Consider the following 18,220-nt stretch of genomic DNA (forward strand, 5'->3'; position numbering starts at 1 on the left):
TCTTGGATCGGAATGTATGGTATCCTGGTATGGAACGTTCGTTTAGAGAGTTGCTTGCTATCTGCGGCACAGCAAAAACGTCTATGCTTGCAATGTATGTTGGCAGGCGAGGAACCCCTGCGCTTCCAACCTGTGCAGGAACATCAACAACAAGCGGACAATGCAGTTCATGGAGACCCAGCAGGCGCAGTTTGGGCGTGGAAGGGTGGGGCATATAGAGAAAAATGGCATAGAACCTAGCATAGGATCGCTGGCCATTGGGTGGAAATATCGTTGAATAACCCCTGCAGTCTGTGCGTCCCTCGATCACCTGACCTCTGTCATGCCGGTAGTGTGCACTCAGTACGTGATGTTGCTCCCTCTTTTGTCTCTCCAATGCAAATCACAAAAAACATGTGCGCCTGGCACACTTTCCTTCCTCGCTCATGTGGTTCCCTCTTTAAAACACAAATGAACTGGCTTCCCGTCACCCCACGCAACCGCACACATTAGTTCACCTCCGCCCCTCCTTAATAATGGGTTCAAACAAAATAATTGCTGGCCTCCAGACCCACTTGCCCTCCCTCCCTCATTTCTCCCTGCTCCTCTTTCCTGGAGGGAGCGGGAGCCTCGTGCCTGCCGCAGTGAAAGGCCTGATGTTGCCACTCTGTCAGGCAGAATCACGATACTCAGCAACATGTCTGTCATGGTGACTGCAGAACACTGTACTTTCTCGGTTTGGGAGCAAACACTACTCCCGCTTTGCTAGGAGGTATTGCCATGTTCAGCAGCAAGTGGCTAGCATAATGAGACAGCTATAAAAGCAGAAGCATGGCACCAGGGCATCATCCACATAATTCTCATTGGGTATGATACAGGGTGGCAGAGGGAAACATTTTATTTCATTTGGGAGTCTTATTCATTGCTGTGAAATGACATTCAGAGGTGGAGCTAAGGATACAGTTGTAAGTCTTGGGCGCCCTCTGCTGACAGCCTGCCCGTACTTCTTGGTTCTGAAATCAATGGAGCATTGGACTAAAGTGCGAGGGGGTGAGGGGGGGAAGGTGTGTGTGCGTGCGTGTGCGTGCGTGCGTGTGTGTCTGTGTGTGTGTGTAGGGTAGAGAAGTGGATGTCCATCGCCGTGACATCACGCTGTTCTATATTTGTAAATTCCACCATGAATGTCTTTATGGTGACAATAAAGTCATATTTCTGGCATATGTGTCATGACAAATGGTTTTACAGACCATGCTGGGGTATATTGTGTGCACCCTCATGAAGGGAAAGTGTTTTACAGTAGCAATGCCGGCACACATTTGTGCACAGACAGTATGAATAGTGTCTTTACAGGTCAATGCTGGCATATGTCGTGGGCACCATCATAAAAGTGTTTTATTTTAGCAATACTGGCACATATTTGGGCACCTGCAAAGCCCCACTCCCAAGCCACATGAAATGAATAAGAACTCCCTTGCTACAGTCAGTCGCTTGCACCTATTGAGGCAGAAAATATGACTGCCCCTCAAATTAAAATAGTCACTGGCAGCGAATGAACTTGAATTCTTTAAAATGCTGATGTGCCCACAGGAGCCTCCCACCCCAGACCCTAAAAACTACCCCTGCCACTGGTCACAGTAGGGAAAACGCATTTCAGTGTTTCCCTCTTCACTTGTTTGTGATAGATTCCAATGCAACCCTTTTAATGACACATGTCATTAAAAGCATCAACAGATAATGCAGTTGCCCTAGTGAGGTTCTTACTGCCACACATTCTGCTCGAACAAAAATGTCATATCCGAACATCTCCATTCATTTTTGTCTGTTTGATGAGTTAGGAGTTGGTCTGTGTAACGGCAGAAAGGTGCGGCTTTTGTCAAATTGCTCTGTGCATTAATGCAAGATAGGTTGACTTTGTGCAGTGCCTTGATGATGACTCGTATGGCGCTGCATGCTTTAATAAATATTATTGAAACAAAACATGCAATTCCATATTTTTTACTGTTATTGATCCATTCACAGCTGCAGATCCAAACCAGGCACCACATATCATGTGTACTTTGCACAATAAACTTCGAAAACAACCCACATGAAATAAAGCTCTTGTGAAAATTCAGATGAGGCGTTGTCACGAATTTGTTCACCCAAGATTCGTCCTCGCTTTTCTGCACCATGCTTTCATTCTTTATAAATTTTAATTTGTTCTGCTTGGTTTTCAAAAGTGAGATTTCAGGGGGGCGGGGAGGTTTAGAACTGGCAGGTTTTGTTTTGGTTTATGGGTGCACAGACACAATCAAACATATTGGGCTTATGTCGGTTCAGGTCAAGCATTGCTATTTTAATGACAGTAGTAAAAGGCTAGTTCAGTCCTTCTGGCCAGAAGCATTGGGAAGGTGGTATACTTCATCCTTTAGATCTGGCAATACCCTGCTCCTCAGCCAAGGCATTCCATGGGCCTGTTGAGAGGTCATCAGCCACCCGCGCCACCTTTGCCAGTCTCTCACATCACTCCACTACGGTTTAGGGGCTCATTATGAGGTTTGCAGATTTTGAAGATTTTTCACTGGAATTACTGCATTTGGTAATTCCTGAGGATGAACCTCAATTGTGTAAAATAGTGATCATACCACAATTGCACATATGTATTTAATGCAGAAAAGGTCCCTTATTTTTAATTTAATTTGATTTAGTTGATACACAACTTTTCAAATACATACGAAAATACACAATTATACAGAAGCAGTAAAAGCAGCAAAAAGGAGAAAAGAGAATAAAATACCAGGGGTACAAAAGATAAACATATTATACACAATGAATAAAAACAAAAATGCTTTACATTTCTTAAAATGACCAAGCACAACGCCTCTCATGAACCAATGGGAACCCAGACAAAATTAATTTGAGGCAGCTACAACAGGCAAAACTATTCTTTTGGCCCTCTAGAGAATTACGCGGCAAAGCTGGTGAGAAGGAGGGCATCAGACAGGTCCATGTTTTCATGCTTTTTAAATGTCTCAATACAAAATTCTTTTTGCCTCATTGATGGGATGTTGTTAAGATGGGTTATCAAGTATGGACTGGTGGACAGATTTCAGGTGGCCACCCTAGTTAGAGTGAACAGGGGAACTCTGGGAGTTTAGTCAAACCCAATCAAGGTAAGTGTGGAGAGTGGTCATGGCTAAGTCTCAGAAGAGGCGAGTGGTGCCAGGGGCCCACAATGAATGCACACAGTGAAATACACAATAAGTCTCCTTAGACGGTTAATACAAACATACTATATTTATTATAGGCCCAAAACACACTAGGAAAATGAATCAAGTAGGTCATATCACACAGCACTTTAAATATAAAACATATATACAGTCATCTTTGGATATGACAATGCACACAATTCACCTATACACCTGAAAGGAAGGTAAGCAGTTAGGCAATTGGATAACCACTAAAGGAGCCCTCACGTTATCAGTCCAACCTTAGTTGAATGAGGCCTTGTGCCCCAAAGTTAAGGAGAGGGAACACAGTTAGTAAATGTTCCTGTGGGGATGAACAATGTTCCAGAAGACTTCTCAGGACTTGTACACTTAAATAAAGTATTTATACTATCTTTTAGAAGGCAGTTTTCCCGCGCAAATGTATGACCATAAAAGGGAATTCCTGACATGAGAAGCCAGGAAGAAGGGCAAGAACACGTGAAAAATCTCATGGCATGGCCATCTTGGGCCGTTAGCCACTATTTGTAGCAAAATGCAGTAAACAAGAATAGGCACACTAAAAATATAGCAAAAATGTAACTGCTTCCACCAGCTTGTCTTTGGGCACATTTAAAAGTAACAAAAAATCCCTTTGCTAGAAGTCTAGGGTAATCCAAAACTATCCCCATTGCACTGCATTGGAAGATGCTCTGTAAAATATGAAACCCAAACAGGTAACATGTACAAAATGGTACTAACAGTGTGAAGGACTGGCCAATTTCTCCATGACAAATGAGCAAAAAGTCCAGGGAAGTGAAGTTGAAGTCTTCACTTCTCTGTAAAAAGTGTGGACAAGTTTGGGGGTCCATAGAATATGGAGGGAAAGTTGCGTAAAAGAGAAATCTTTCTCAACAGATGTGCTTGTGCTTCCCTTACGTTTTTTGAAGCTGAAGGGGGAATTTAAAAATATTTATCTCCAGCTCTTTGGGGGGGGGGGTAAAAGTTGGATTTAAAAATGGTATTTGACCTCAAAAAGTGCAGTAATTGCTGCATGGGGCATTTCTTAAGTATAACACATGCAGTAAATGTTCCAGTACCATATTCATTGGTGGTGGTGGGGGTAAAAAGAGGACGTTTTACGAAATACCACCTGTGTTTACTCTTACAGGCATACTCATGCCGTGGGACTAAGATTCTATGTGAAGACCGGAGGAGAGCATTATGATTTAACTTTCCTCTTGCTTTCCAGCCGTTTCATTTCAACTTACAACATTTAACCATAATAAAAACAAATAAAAGGTCTTTAATGTCCTTTTCTTTTTTTTGTGTGCATCTGGACTACAAATCCCTATATCCAGTCCCACTCCTATAGTCCTTTCAGCACTCCCTGCCTTTCATACGTCACTTCCTGCAGGATACCTTCCTCTTTCTTTCCTGCTCTTTGGCAGTTAAGTACCATTTCCTTCTATGGTAACAGATTACTCAGATGTTTATATGTGTAGATTGCCTTTGGTACAGTGATTACACTGTGTAGGTATAGTAAGCGCAGCGTAATAAAGAATGCTCAGCGGGAGCGCCGGTGCACTGCGAGTGACTTCATGAGGGCTGCTTCCCTAGTCTAACGAGCGAGACGGAGGCAGTGGATCAGGAGCGTGCTCTGATTTTTGGCTGTGTCGCATTCTCAAAGGTGGCAGGAGGCCCGGCCTCGAGCTGGGAAACATGAACACCCCCCGGGGACGAGCGCGTCCGTGTGGCACTCATCCTCATTCACAGAGATCCGCCCGTCCCGTGTTGACAGCCTGCTGGGCCACTGTACCCTGAGAGCTCCGTGGAGGAGCTGCACAGGCGCGACCCATTAATGGTCGCGCAGCGCAGTTAACTCCACAGAGTTCCAGAGCGTGGAACTCTGCAATTTGGCATTCATGGAGAAAATTTAAAAATATCAAAAACATAAAATTATTATTCTTTTTTTTTTTAAACGGTTTTTATTATTTTTAAAACAAACAAACAATACAAACCAAACTGGCAGCGCTTTTTGCAACAAACACATGAACATCAATTAGTCAAGGCCACTGCTCCCCCAATCCCTCCCCCCTCAAGAGCTTGTTTGTCCTTCTCATTCCGTATCTGCTGCATGTGGCAGGGTATCACCTTCTTCTGAGACTGCAGAATCCGTTATTGTTCCAAACAGTCCTGCTATTAATACTCTCCATTCTAGCAGGGTACTCACTTCTTCTTCCCCACACTTGCTACATGCCTCCTGCCATACCACCGTTTCAGCCTCCACCCATTTTTGCAAATCCCGCCACCATACCTCCACCCGTGGCTTATGGCACTGCTTCCAGCCCATGGCAATCCTTCGTTTTGCGAGCACATATGCCAACTCCTTCAATTTCCCAACATGAAAAACATAAAATTATTATAATAAGAAAGGTTGAGTAGCAAGCTGAGCACAAGGAGGCAGTGCAGCCTACCATAAACTCAGCGGAAAGCCACCAGCAGCTGCTTTCAGAGCAACATCTGGCCCTAGATACAGGCAGAGGCACCTGAGCCAAGCAAGGCCTCCAGACTAACAGGACAGCTCCTCAAGGGCATGCTATTTATCCTGCAAGTCCAGGCGCTATGCACAAAGTGAAGCTGCACCCAACCTGATTTTTCAGAGATGTCCGATTACGAGTATGACACGTGGTGTGAGGCAGGTGAGCAGATGGAAGACTCAGACCTTGCCCCCACTTTTAAAAGGGTGCAGAGGGACTCCATAGCACTAGAAGTGACTCAAGGGGTCAAGCCCATGTAGGACAGACTCGACTAGCTGGAGCCCCTGATTGGGAGCAGCAAAAGGAGTTGAGCAAAGCAGCACGCCCAAGATGCACCCTCAAGCTTAGGTGCAAGACCAGGGGGTATCACAAGCTCGGAAGAAGAAAGCCCTCTACCATCCCTACGAGCCAAGACAAAAGGGAGAAACAGAGTACCCCTGAAGCGACAAGTGCATCTGAGAAGCTCAGGGAAGCCTTTATCCGACAGTCCAATATGCCACGCCTTCTACCCCCATACCCATGGGAGGATAATATGGGAGATGCAGACACGGTGTCAGGAAGCGATAAGTCAGGCCGGCGACCCCGACAGATGACAGTCCTTCCCAACCATGAGAGGAGAGGAAGAGACTCCGAAAATAAAAACACACTGATGACATTAAGGTCAAATTAACGGACATGTTTGACCCTGACGCGATCAGGCACCCGAGGTGGCTGGATACATGGTGCAAAGACTGCACAAGCCTTTAGAAAAATAAACAAGGCTGAGGATGAAGTCCGAGTGTGTGCCCGAAGCTCGCAGGGAGAGTGGCAGAGACCCCGGTGCTCGATCCAAAGATGCTCTCCTTCATCACTAAGTCATCGAAGGACATGCACAAGGGCATGGATCGCTGCTGGCGAAACTGTCAGGAGAAGGCTCTTGATTTGTCGGGTCCAATCACCAAGATCATGGACCTGGCAGAGAGGTCCATGGATACCGGGGAACCGATGGATGCTGTAAAACTGGCCAGCAGGGCGCATAGAGCTGTGTGCTTACTTGGTAATGCAAACTGCGCCCTGTCCTTCGAGTGATGGAGACTTCTGCTAAAGATTGACAGCAGACTGGGAGACCTCACCACCTACAAAGTGGGGAAAGGGGCACAAGGCCTGTTGTTCGGACAGGCACTTGGGAAAGAAATAGGCAAGTTTGTTGGAACATACAAAGCCCTGAAGAAGGTTTAAGAGTCCATAAAAAGAAAATTCCCAGCAGAGTTTTTGCTGGGACCAGCCGTTACAGGGGTTGGATGGCCAGCGGCACACTTCACACAGAAGTCCCCGAGGACATAGAGCCCAATATTAGGAGTCCAGCCGACTCCTTCTTCCCGGCGAGAGGATGACCCACCAGAGGTCGCAGGGGTTGAGGATATAGCAGAGTCCAGTCAGTACAAACAAGTTAGGAGCCAGGGGGCGAAATACCGGCCAGCGCGGGGGAAGGACTGCTTTGGGCTTAAGTGAATGGCGCATGCTGTCCAGCGATGCCTGGTTATTACAGACAGTGGCAGGTTTCAGACTGCAGCTCACAGAGCATCAAGACCAGCGCAGGTAGAGCATCCACAGCAGCACAGGGTTTCACCGAAGATGGTCTTTTCCCAAGAAGAGGAGAGCATCCTCCAGGAGGAATTTTCCCAGCTAGTGAGCAAAGGGTTAATAGAACCAGCAGGGGATGTCAGGTTCATCAGCAACCTATTTCTAGTGCGCAGGAAAGACAAAGTGGGGCCCGTATCAATCTGAAGAGCCTCAATGGGTGGATCCCAGACAGACATTTCAAAATGGAGGGCATCCACCTCCTCAGAGACATTCTCCAAAAAAGGAATTGGTTGACACGGATAGACTTGAAGGACGCCTACTTGATGTTGCCAGTAGCACTGGAGGACAGGCCCTTTCCAGGGTTTCTTAGGAGTAGGTGCACGTGACAGTTCAGGACTCTGACTTTCGGCCCCTCCTCAGCCCCGTGGGCGTTTACCAAACTCTTGAGGTCAGTGATGGTGGCAGCCAGGGAGATATGCATTTGCATGATCATCTACCTAGACAACAGCCTGCTGCTAGCCGCAGAGGGAAATGCTACAGGCGCAGACCCAGTGGCAGGGACTTCTTGTGGAGTCGCTAGGGTTTCTGATCAACCACGAGAGTTGATCCTCATGAAAAGGGTAGTGTTCAGGGTTTCGTGGTAGACACCAAAAAGGTGACACTGGAGCTTCCGGTGCAGAAGCTAGGGGACACCAAGAAGGTGATCAGAGCATGCCTCAGGAAGGATATTATATCTCTGAGAGGGCTAGCGAGAGTAGCAGACCTGCTAGCTTTCTCAGTCCAGGCGATATTCCCGGGCCTTTACATTACAGAGCCCTTCAAAGATTGAAAATAAGACACCTCCATCAGGGGATAGGGTATCACCAACTGGTTCCCTTAGATCAGAAGAGCAGAGTAGAGCTGCAGTGGTGGCTCCAGAACACAGAATCTTGGAACGGGCGAGCGATCTTCAGCGATGTTTCAGAGTTAGTTATAGAATCAGACGCCAGCAGGTCTGACTGGGGAGCCATGTGTGGTTTCTCGGAAACAGGAGGAAAGTGGAGTCCAGAAGAATTGAAACTTCATATCAACTATCTGGAACTCTTAGTGGGTAATTTGCGATAAAGACATTCACCAAATGGAAAGCAAACTGCTTTGTTCTGCTCAAGATGGACAATGTGTCTGCCGTAAGGTATATAAACCACCTGGGAGGAATGAAGGCCAGGATGCTGGGCAAGCTGGCAAAAGACCTCTGGCGTTTCTGCCTGGAGAACCGAGATTCAATCAAAGCAGAGTACCTCCTCGGGGAGCAGAATTTGACAGCAGACAGGATCTCCAGGTACCTTCTAGATGCCAGCGACTGGATGGTCTGGGGACCGCTAGACATAACAGTCTATTTGTGTCCAGACAGAACACTCAGAGGCTCAGACTTTTCAGCTGGAGGCTGGATCGTGATGCCCTGGGGACGGACACGTTTCTGCACAACTGGGGCGGTACGAGGCACTATGCTTTCCCCCCCTTCGCAAGGGTGCTAGCAAAAATTTTAGGAAGCAAGCAGAAGGGGGAGTCCTTGCATAAGTGCAGACATAACGTTCATCCCGTTTCTGCCCCCTTTGGTCCAGGTGCTTAACTGCCTAGCAGCCCTGGCAGAAGAGGTTAAAGCATTCAGGACGCTGGGATTTCATAGATTAGCAATTTCAGCAGGACGTGACTTGATAGACAAGAGGTTGGTGGGGGAGTACCCAGCAGGAGTCAGACTGTTGAGGGGAGTGAAGATGCAATCCCCAGAGATGCTGAAATACGCGTATTTCTGGAATGTTAACACAGTGCTGGAGCTAATTCTAGCCTGGCCTCGCAATGAGGATTTATCTTTGGCCAAGCTGTCGGGTAAGATGGCCATGCTGCAGTGTCTGGTTTCATGCAGACTAGTGTCTGAGACCAGGGCTTTAGAAGTGAACAGAAAACTGTTCTCTCCAAAAGGAGTAGCTTTCAATATAGTAAGAAGTACACAAACTAATTCTAGAGTTAGTAGTAGAATCTAGGGGCCATTATAATAAACAGTGTGCTTGCTGGTATTGCCACAGGTAAGTATGATACAAAATACATTTTTTGTTGGCGGGATAGGCTGTGTCAGAAACACTCCATATGGTACCCCCTAGTAGGTGTCAAAAAACAGAAACTGAAAGAAAGTATTCCCTACACTTTATCGAGATAGCAACTTACAATTTATATTATCTTAAACATATTACAATCAGGGTAAGTCATTTTCATTTTCCCGTTACTCTATCTCCTGGGTTCCTGGCTACTATTAGCGTGCTCACTTGATGCTTATCTCTATGCAGGTTGCTAGCACTCCTGCTTTGACCCTGCCTACATGCCATTAGTGGCATGTGTCGCTCATTAAGACAGACGGTATGTCTTTCTCTCTTATATAGATACCACAATGTATGCCCACGCTGCTACACAGCTGCTATTTACCCAATTCACGCAATTCCAACTTTATTATGGACTTGTGGAAGCCACACTGACACACGCTGGTGTGGGGGTTTTTGTTTCCATTAGGGCTACTGTTTACCCCATTACATTTCTGGTTCTTTTCATTTTGTCGACTCGCACTCATTCACCTTAAAACGTGTAGTCTTTCTATTTTTCTGGCTTTCCACCACTTTTAAACCTCAACTTATTCACATTTTGCTCTATGCCCATGTGATGTTTCCATATGTATGCTACTGCAAAACCATTGTTACTTAACATCCTTTGCTCAATGCATTCAATTTTATTTTGCACTCTCAATGCTATTTGCTGTTTTCTTTTCATGGTCACTACAATTCCCATGATGCCAACCAACATCCTTCTGAACCATGGTATGGTTACCGATTCATCTGTATGATCAATTTGTCCTTTTAATTTATTATTTTTTACCAATGGTTTGATGAATGTATCCAATTCCATTTGGTTATGTTGGGATTTTCTCACTGTTTAAATGTGATGCCCCTGTTACATGTCTATTTCTGGCTTGTACTTCGTATACACTCCAATTGTTTATGTTGCAACACCTGTTTATACTATTATTTATATATGTACAGCCTTGATAACGACCCGGAGGGTCGAAACACGTGTCGGCTGGTGCACTTTTTTCAAATCAGAATAAATTTGGAATGAACCCACTTCGCTCAAAGACTTTTCGGAAACGATACAGAGTTCAATGCATGGGATTGGCACTTTCAACTTACCTCCAATACTGTCTTTCTAATTCTAGAGTTATTTCCTACCTGTATTTACTGGGGCAGCCCAAACTATACGTAGGCCCATGCATCAAAGAGTAGAGCACAGGACAGAAGAGTTTAGACCTCCCGGGGTGACCCAGCTGCTTATAGCATGAAGAAAACCCTTAAAAGCGGTGGCTTCGGCGACTATAACCAGATGGGCCAGAGAAGTGATAAAGCAGGCGGGCGTGGATCTGTCCGCCTTTGGGGCACACTCAGTAAGGGGTGCAATGGCTTCTAAAGCGTTCACAGCAGGAGCAAGCCTGCAAGACATATTGCGAGCAGTAGATTGGTCTAATGATTCCTCCTTTGGGGATTTTTACTTTAAGCCAGTGATGTCAGTAGCAGCCACAGTTGTGACTAGCTTTGAGCAAGCATAATGCTCGACTCTGGTCTTGAAATAGAATGAAGATTACCCAGGCGTAGTGGCGCAGGTAGTCTTGATTCTATTAAATACACAGAGGCAAGCATTATTCCCACCCGGCATACGCAGCAGGGATATGAGATAATGTGTATCACGTTTTGTATTGTGCTGATTTGTACTCTGATGTCTGCGTATTCCCACCCTAATATGATGTTTGGTTTCTCACGTAGGGGAAGAGCAGAAGACCGATTGACCGCCGCAGAGCGCAGGAGGGATCTAGTATTGGATTCATCAAGGAGTTGTTAAAGTCGGATCAGGTTCGTAGTTGAGAGCGGGCCACGTATTCCAGTTGGCCTAGTCTTAGTTGCCTCAGAGACAGTTCATCTTGGGACTATTGAGATCAGTTCAAGAAAGAGGAAGGCACCCTGCAGGAAGTGGCATATGAGAGGCAGGGAGTTCTGAGTGGAGTACAGCAGTGGGAATGGATGTAGGGATTTGTAGGCCAGATGCACAAAACAAAAAAAAGAAAAGGACCTTTATTAGTTTTTTATTATGGTTACATTTTGTAAGTTGAAAGTGCTGGAGAGCAAGAGTAAAGAATGTTAAAGCACAATTCTCGCCTCTGCGTCTTTAATAGAATAAAGACTACCTGAGCTTCTAAGCCTGGGTGATCTTCATGCTTTTTACTTTCTAAACCTATTTGACTTGCTGCTTAGGTCAGAGGTATATTTGAATGCTGTTGTTCTCTTACCTGGATTTGCCCTCCACTCCACATGATTCTCCTCTCATCGATCACAAGCTCCTGGCCCCGTGGTAAGCGGGCATCATATTTGCCAACGTTGACGTACCTACTGCTTCCGTTTGGAAACATCTGCCAGTTCAGAACGTCCACAAAGAGGGGCACATCTCCATTCTTGTCAAAAAAGACCTCTTCCCCAGCGTTGTTTTTAAAATGCACATGCTTCACATAATGGAGCAGCTAAAAGAGAAAAACAGGCAAAAGAGAGTAGTGAGTCAACCGGGCTGTGCCTCCTGCAGACCGCGGCCTGTCCATTCTTGCCTATAGGTTACCAGGTCATATGAGAATGGGGAGCAGGAGAGGAGCTGCGCCAAGCACCCATGATCATGTGCTCTTCCCACCTTTGTCCTGAGCCCTTTCACATGTCCATGCATGCTGCTCTATAGGACTGTGTAAATCCCACTCTACATAGCTCTTAATCTGTGATAAGTGCAATGAGTGTCCACTAGTTTTAGTCCTCAAGTGACCCTTACGTTGAGTCACCTATTTGCATCTTAAATTCATTTCTAGTTCAAAGACCAAACATTTTCCTACAGTGATACACACACATATTTCTATAGAGCAGTGCTCATACCCGAGCACCTTTAGATTCACCTCACCCTTAGATCTTTCAGCAAGATAGACATGTTATAGAGATTTTCTAGGCAGGAGTGCTAGTAGGCAGCAGCTAAAATGCTGCAATTTAGGCGAGTAGCCCTGAAGGCTTTATAATCCACCGAAACCGTTGTTTTTTTCATACCCTGTTAGGCAGAATCCTGTTTTGTTGCCTTGGGGAGCACTACAGAAGATTAAGACTACAGGTATGAGCAATAAATTCCCTTTGGTATCAGTCCGTACCACAAAGATTTAGTTGGTAGCTGTGGCTAAGCAGTCAGACTTATCTCAAGAGGGAGATGAGCAATATTCAGGTTTTACACAATAGGGTTGCAGTACTATGATACAAGAAAACACTGACCAAAGCTTTGTATTAAAAAGAATATATATATAATTTATTTGACACACTTCTAGTTTAACACATTATTCACAGTTAATAAAGCAAGTTAAAATCAGTCAAGAAAAGTATACACAACTCCCTTGTTAAATTGTAGACAAGTTTGAGCAAGAGTGAAAACTGAGCAAAATGGCACAGTGAAAACCAAACACAAATGGCACTCTAGCAATTTCTCACAAGGGAGGGAAAGCACAAATTATACAGGAATATCTTCTTAGGCACCTTAGCAACACTTCCCAATAAGTTTGTGAAAAAGTTTAGGCAAGACAGTACTTTAGCATAGAGAATACTTAAATGAAAACCGAGCAAAATGGCACTTCACAAGTTTTGAAAGTGGGAAGGAAAGGTGACAATATGAGCAGGTGCACCACACAGTTCTAGTTGAGAATCAATCTAGAGAGGGCAGTTCTACCACATTTAGCCAGAGTCAATAGGCCTGTGCCAGAGTCAGTGGTACAGGACGAAGAGTTTAGGAGCAAAATGTTCTTCTAGCTGCAGTCAAGTCTTTGGTTAACGATTTCGAAAGGTGGATGCAGAAGGTGAAAAGACAATGTTAGCAGTAGGGGCGGCCAACCCAACAGGTAGGTAAAGGATTTAAAACACCTTTAGCGCTACCACACGAAAAGGGAGGCCTGGCGGAAACAAAGTACCTTAGAATGAAGACGAGGCTCCTGCGGTGGCAGTTGTTCCTGGTAGTTCCTGCAGTTCGTGAGATCCAGCAGATGAAGAGGAGGTCTCGTCGTGGAGGCACTACCCAGGGATGAAAACAGCTGCGGTGCTGCCCAACGAATAAAAGGTACGCTCCTTTAAATCGCGGTCCGGGTGGATGGCTGCCTGGCTATCCGGCCTCCAAGTGCTGGGCACTGGCGATTCAACCAAGACAGGTCCGAGAAGGCGATTGGCAAACTGGTTGGCCCCACCAGCTCAAGGGAAGAAAGCTCTTTCAGATGAAGATCTCCTCTCGTCGTGTGGAGAAATGTGGTGAGACGCTGCAGCAGGGCTTCACTGGTGATTCAGTCGTTGCAGATGCCTTTGGCTTCTCTCCCCTTCGGTTCTGTAGTTCCAGCGGTGAAGTTTTGCTTTTCCAGTCCTCAGGACCATGCTTTTATGCAAAAAGATCCCCATTCATACAGCCTAGCTGTCACTCACACAGTGGAGTGGTCACCTTGGCGGGAGACCCTCCAGCCTATCAGGTTACAGTGCGACATGAGTTGTTGCGGCAACCCTGTCCAGGGGTCCTACTCCCACCCCCACACAATGGACCCACCCCAGACTCAGTGGCGCCGAAAGGAGGGCTTCTGGGCAGAAGCCCGCCAAAAGGACGAACAAAGGATCCCCCACCTGGGTTAGGAGTTTAGAGAAAGACACGAGAAAGAATTTATATCAAAGTTCTGGCAAATAAAACCTACCGGAGTAAAGTTCATAATAAAATAAACCGGCGGTATGTAAGAGGCTGTCAGAAAATGTGGTAGCCTCGAACAATAGGGAAATCCCATTAGGAAATATTTGCGGTCGAATATTTTCGGTAGTAACCACTGCCACCAGCCAGAAACCTTTGAGAGAGGGACTGAACGGTACCCTCTCGAAAATGAACACCAGGGAAAAGCTATTAACCCTTTTCAGTACCTCCATAGTAAGATGGTTTGTACTGTTTTAGTTCATAATAGTTAACTAGTAAAGTCAATGGGGACTTTACATGCCCTGGGAGACAGTAGTCAGTCCCAGGGTATAGAGTCTATGTTTGGGGGTCGCAACGACACCCCTGTGTTACTGCACGGAGGGTGCTGTGTAACACAAGTGTAAAAAGATGGTTTCTATGAGGGTGAGATAAGCCCAATAGACATTAAACACAAACAATAGCCTAGAACACACATAGCAAACATGCCTAAGAGTGGGAAAAAGAGTCACACTTTTAACAGGAGAAAAAAAAAAAACCTTCAAATCCAGCAAAGCTGCTGGGGGACTCTATAGTTAAGGGAAATTAGCCATAGAAGGAGAACTCTCCATTACACTCGCCCACTCCCCCGCCCCCAAACTAAGGGACAGGAGGATCTAATCCACTCCTGGATGAGTCTATTACCTCTAGTCAGTTATAAACATCCTAGAGAGACCATCAGCATTTTGGTGGTGACATCCTGACCTGTGCTCAATGGTAAAATCAAACCCTTGGAGGCAGATTGACCATCTTAGCACTTTTAGGTTTTCCCCTTTCATTTGCCTCAACCATCTCAAGAGTTGGTGGTCAGTTTGAATGATGAAAGTAGATCCATACAAGTATGGTCTAAACTTCTTCAATGACCACACAATGGCAAAAGATTCTCTCTCAATAGTTGCCCACCTTGTTTCCAGTTCCTTCAGTTTTCTACTGATGAAGCAAATGGGGTGCTCCCTACCTTTCTCATCCATTTGACTGAGGACTGCAACTATACCTATTTTAGAAGCATCTGTCTGCACAATGAAGGGTTGGTGGTAGTCAGGAGCTCTGAGAACTGGAGCTTGACAAAGGGCTTTCTTCAGGCTTTCAAAGGCCTGATTGCACTCTTCATTCCATTTGACATTTTTAGGGAATTTTGGAGAGGAGATTACATTCAGAGGAGAAGCTATAGACCCATAGTTCTCAATGAAATTCCTGTAGTACCCAGTGAGGCCTAGGAAGGCTCTCACTTGGGTTTGAGTAGAAGGGGTTGTTCAATTTTGCACAGCTTCAATCTTGCTGAGCAAAGGCCTTATTTCACCTCCTCCTACCTCATGCCCAAGGTAGACCACTTTACTCTGACCAATTTGACATTTGCTTGCCTTTATGGTCCGATGAGCCTGTTCAAGAGCCTGCAAAACATATCCTAGGTGGTCAACATGTTCTTTCCAAGTAGGGCTGAACACTGCAATGTCATCCAAGTATGCCATGCAGAAGTCCTCCATCCCATACAGAACCTGATTAACCATCCTTTGGAATGTAGCAGGTGCATTCTTTAATCCAAAAGGCATAACCTTAAACTGGTATAAGCCAACTGGGGTGGAGAATGCAGTTTTCTCCTTGGCATGGTCAGTCAGGGCTATTTACCAATAGCCTGACGTGAGATCAAATGTGCTGAGGAATTTGGCTGAGCCACGTCCATCCACCAGCTCATCTGTCCTTGGCAAAGGATGGGCATCAGTCTTAGTGACTGCATTTAGGGCTCTATAGTCCACACAGAATCTCAACTCCTTGGATCCTGCCTTTGGTACTAACACAACTGGGCTAGACCATGGACTAGTAGAAGGATCTATTACCCCGAGATCAAGCATCTTGTTGACCTCTCCTTTGATGTGGGTTCTGACATTTTCTGACATCCTGTAACCCCTGCTTTTGACAGGTAAACAGTCACCAGTATTGATATCATGCTGGCCCCAAGGGGTCAAGGCTGGTGCTAGAGAAAACAGAGGGGCAAATTGATTTAACAAAACTTTGCACTCCTCTTGTTGTTCAGGTGTCAGATTAGAAGAGAGATTAACTCCTTCTACTTTCTCATCTAAAGGTTTGCCTCTGAGGAGGTCAGGTAGAGGTTCACTCTCCTCCTCCTCTTGAACTGAAGCTAGAAGCAAAGCTCTCCGTTCTGGTCTTGAGACATAAGCTTTTAGATGGTTGGTGTGAAAGACTCTAGGAGCCTCCTTAGGATTACCTAAGTCCACCAGATAGTTCACCTCTCCAAGTTTTCCCACAACCTTGAAGGGCCCCATCCATTTGTCCAGCAAGGCCCTCTGCCTTGTTGGTACCATAACAAGAACTAGCTGGTCTTGAACGAACTCAACCATGTTGTCTTTTGGTCATGCCAATGCTTCACCAGAGCCTGACCTGCTTTCAAGTTGTCACTTGCTTCAGCCATCATGTGGGACATTCTCCTCCGGAGTCCTATCACATAGCCAGTGACTCTGACTGGGGTGGGGGAAGGAGCACTCTCCAACCCCTCCTTGATCAGGGCCAATGGACCTCTGACCGGATGGCCATAGAGAAGTTTGAATGGACTGTAACCCACTCCCTCCTGAGGGACTTATCTTTATGCAAAGAGAAGGCATGGCAGTAGGAGATCCCACTTTTTCTTAAGGGGATCCTCTAAAGCTCCTATCATGCTCTTCATGGTTCTGTTGAACCGTTCTACCAACCAATTTGTCTGAGGGTGGTATGCTGTTGAGAACTTGTAGGTAACTCCACAGTTTTTCAACATGGCCTTCATGTAGTGGGACATAAAATTTGACCCCGTCTGATATTACCTCCTTAGGAAACCCAACCCTGGTAAAAATACGAAGGAGGGCATTAGCTACAGCCTGAGCTGTAACAGTTCTCATAGGAATTGCTTCAGGGTATCTAGTAGCATGCTCTACTACAACAAGTATAAACCTGTTGCCTGAAGATGTTGGAGGATCAAGGGGACCAACAATGTCAATTCTGACCCTCTCAAATGTTACTCCCACCACAGGGAGAGGCACTACTGGTGCCACATTCTTGGAGCCACTTTTACCAGAAGCTTGGTAAGTGTGGCAACTCTTGCAATACTTATCTACCTCAGCCCCCATTTTAGGCCAATAAAAGTAGAGAGAGAGCCTTTCCTTGGTCTTCTTGAAACTCAAGTGACCAGCCAAAGGTATCTCATGGGCTAGTTGCAAGAATTGGAGTATGTTTTCTTGGGGCACTACAAGTCTTTTGTAGTCTCCAGGGATAGACTCTGTCGGTTCACTGAAGAAGAGGCCATCTTCCCAGTGTAACCTATACTTCACAGGCTCTTGCCCTGCAAGCTGAGAAGCTGCCCGGTGGCAAAGACCTTCCAGAGTTGGACATTCTCGTTGTCCCCTACTGAAGTCTGCCCTGTTGGGGCCACCTTCTGCCAGTAAAGACTGCAGCTCAGGATGGTCCACAGGGTCAAGATCTCCAATGAGTTCCTGGCCTTCCACTAGATCTGAGTCCTCAGGCTCTAGTTCAACCACACAGGGTGGTACCTCACTCTCAGTCTCAGCTGGAGGAGAAATCACAGGCGTGATTTTTGACAACCTAGGAGATTTCCTGGTTGGAAGCACTGGCATACTTTATGCTAGTTTCTTCTTGGAAGTCTTGGGTTCCCCTTTGCTTCTGGTTGCTTTGAAATAGCAGTTAGTAGCTCCAGTGGAGTAGGAGTGATTTCTTCCTCTAGTCTCTCCTCAGGAGAACCCCTCAAGGTCCCCTCCCTTGCAGGTCTGGTGAGTTCCTGCAATCTTTTGCTGGGAGGTCTGGGAGTACTGGACACTACCCCCAGTTCCTTCAGGTCATTCCCTAAAAGAACCCTTCCAGGTACTTCAGATTGCACACTAACAGGTATCCTCACAGTCATTTCATTGCACTGGATTAGAGCTGGTAATTGGGGAAGCATCTGCACAGGCCCTCCAGCTAACTTGGTGAGGCATTTGGGTGCCTTAGCAGCATCCTCCACCTTTAAAAAAGATTCATCCACCACAGTTATGCTGGCCCCAGTGTCTCTAATAGCAGGGGTCTTCTGACCATTTACTAGGACACTGTCTTCATAATACTCTTTAGTATTAGGAGGGA

General features: G+C 45.9%; 1 protein-coding gene across 1 annotated transcript in view; it reads right to left on the reverse strand.

Moving 5' to 3' along the window:
• LOC138567854 (extracellular calcium-sensing receptor-like) overlaps positions 1-18,220 on the reverse strand; it is a 243,696-nt gene that overhangs the window by 35,425 nt on the left and 190,051 nt on the right. The window contains exon 4 of the mRNA XM_069646350.1: positions 11,628-11,855. Within this exon, the coding sequence (XP_069502451.1) occupies positions 11,628-11,855 (228 nt within the window). The remainder of the gene's footprint in view (positions 1-11,627; positions 11,856-18,220) is intronic.

The sequence above is a fragment of the Ambystoma mexicanum genome, chromosome 1p (genome assembly GCF_040938575.1).
Source record: "Ambystoma mexicanum isolate Mex_15411 chromosome 1p, UKY_AmexF1_1, whole genome shotgun sequence".
In the NCBI taxonomy this organism is placed as follows: domain Eukaryota; kingdom Metazoa; phylum Chordata; class Amphibia; order Caudata; family Ambystomatidae; genus Ambystoma; species Ambystoma mexicanum.